Below are 2,260 nucleotides of genomic sequence, written 5' to 3' on the forward strand. Positions count from 1 at the left end.
TCTACTGCTTATTCTACTGCTTGTTTTATGCAGAGACGGGAAGTCCAATGAATGTACTGTAGGGACCGTGCTAAAACCAATAGATGGGACTGAGACGCGGTATCTCCTGTGGTATTACTGTATGTGATGTTCTGGTATTGGATCAGCTCAGTTTTCCAGCCAGTTTAATGTTGTGCTTCCTGGTCTAGAGAATGGCTTGTCTGACCATTTTCCCCCACTCCTCAAGTGAAGAAGGCCACACTGTTTGATTCAGTGTCCTAGGTTTAGTTTGATGTCCCTCATTTAAAATCTCCTACGAGCTAAATTTATTACTAAAACTTAACTACCTGCTAATTATTTCTTGGAATAAAACAGGACCTCGCTTTTTTAATACATTAGCTCAATGTTCATCTATTATTAAGAAAAGAAGAAAATTAAGAATTTTCATTTAGTTTAAACAGGGCCTAACTATTCTGTGTTATCAGAGTATCAGCAGAGGAAGATGTTACTCTAGAAACATTTTCCTTTTTAGGTTGTATTTTTAAATAAACAGATATTAATTTTCTTCTAGTGTGCTCCCAAGCTAGCAAAGTCCAATATAGACTTATTTTTAAGTACTCTTTCTAAAAATAAACATATAGGAACATTTTTGCCCTCCTGCAAACCCTGTATTTGAGAGTGTCAAGTCATTTATGGATGTGGACAATGATTACCTGGATTATATAGACAAGGAAGGAAAGATACAAATGAAGTTAAATTCTTCAACTGCTGTGGGCAAATTAGGATTAAATTAGGTAATACTGAGAACTGGAAAATGCACATGAAGCAAAAAATGATATGGGAGTATTCAGAGCCTTTCAAAATCAGGGTTTATTAGGGTAGAGTTGTTTTTTTTAAGAGTGGAAACACACCCATTTGACAGGTTCCTTTTTAAAAGTTTACCGAGGAACAGTTGCTCTGGAGATAAGGTTTATAGACCTAAACCCAGGTAAGATTCAGTATTGCTTCAGCATTTTTTCTTTTTCCGTGTCTGACTCATTGTTTGGCAAGACTCAGTTACTCAAAGAAAAATAAAACGGCCTGGATCTGTTTAACCTTGGAAACTGTTAGTGGATCAGTTCCTGAGGGGGGAAGAAAATATGTATTGGGCGAGATACATGACATGCGTGGCACAGACATTTGCAGCCTCCACCTGAAGAATGAAGGAAAACACCCTGAAAAGAACTTCTATCTTCTGGAATGGAATTTGTGTTTGGTGCCCTAGGGGAATGGCAGCAAAACAATATGTAAAATGGCTATAACTGAGGAGAGAAAGTTGAAGTAAGACGACTAATCAGGTGGCTACTTACCCTGCCTGGCTTTGCCTGTTTGGAGTTGTTTCATTTGCGTCACGCCGGTGCCAATTCCTCAGGTAACACTCGACAAACACAGTCAGCAAATACCCAATCAGGCACACTCCCCCTACCCCTAGGAAGAAATAGCCTACTGGATTGATGTTAGATGAAATGGCCAACAGGGTGACCCCAATGAGAAGAGCAGCAGTGAAAAGAAGCAACAAGGCTTGGCGGATGTTCTTCCAGTGTGTCTCTAACCACATGGTAGTGTAGGTGGTGGTAGCAGATAGTTGAGAACAGATGAGCAGTTAAGGGGACAGACATCTGTGGAAGACGAAATAAGTTTTTTTCAACATGAAACATGAGCGTACAAGCACATCAACAGTATCGTGACCAAAATAAGTACATGCATACTCGAGTACATGCCATCACGAGAACATGCAGTTATCCATATGTGTAATAAGTCCGGGAAATCAGTGCATAAGTGCACACTGATGTAAATGTACTAGAATTTCCTATGTGAATGTGTGTTGAATTATGGGAACGCTTGGGCACGCAGTTGCAAGACATAAAATGCATAAATAGATCATCAGCACTTATTGCCAGGTTTATCTAAAAAAAGTCTAGCTTCTTAATAGAACATAGAGCAGTTTAAGATGCATATTTGAGTTTACTATGAAAATTAAATGCAGAATAACTTTAAAGGTTAATTCTAGGAGATTTGTACATTAGATAATGAATATTCAGGTACTGGTTTAGATCCTGCAAGAAAAGTATCCATATTAATGGCATTGTCTGCCCCAGTAAAGTGAGCATCTAACTTCAGTGTAGCATTAGCAATATCATTACTTTAGGTTCTAGATATAGCTGGGCTATATCTGGTTTTGCAAAATGTAGGCATATGTTTGAGTATTTGCCTATACCCTCAGTTCTTTTTCTGCTGATGT

The 2,260-nt window shown here is 38.5% G+C and overlaps 1 protein-coding gene across 1 annotated transcript in view; it reads right to left on the reverse strand.

Annotated features, from left to right (window-relative positions):
- Positions 1-1,576, reverse strand: part of TMEM139 (transmembrane protein 139) — a 2,040-nt gene extending 464 nt beyond the window's left edge. The window contains exon 1 of the mRNA XM_009865935.1: positions 1,329-1,576. Within this exon, the coding sequence (XP_009864237.1) occupies positions 1,329-1,576 (248 nt within the window). The remainder of the gene's footprint in view (positions 1-1,328) is intronic.
- Positions 1,577-2,260: the final 684 nt, after the last annotated feature.

This window comes from Apaloderma vittatum, unplaced genomic scaffold (assembly GCF_000703405.1).
Source record: "Apaloderma vittatum isolate BGI_N311 unplaced genomic scaffold, ASM70340v1 scaffold23863, whole genome shotgun sequence".
NCBI lineage: Eukaryota > Metazoa > Chordata > Aves > Trogoniformes > Trogonidae > Apaloderma > Apaloderma vittatum.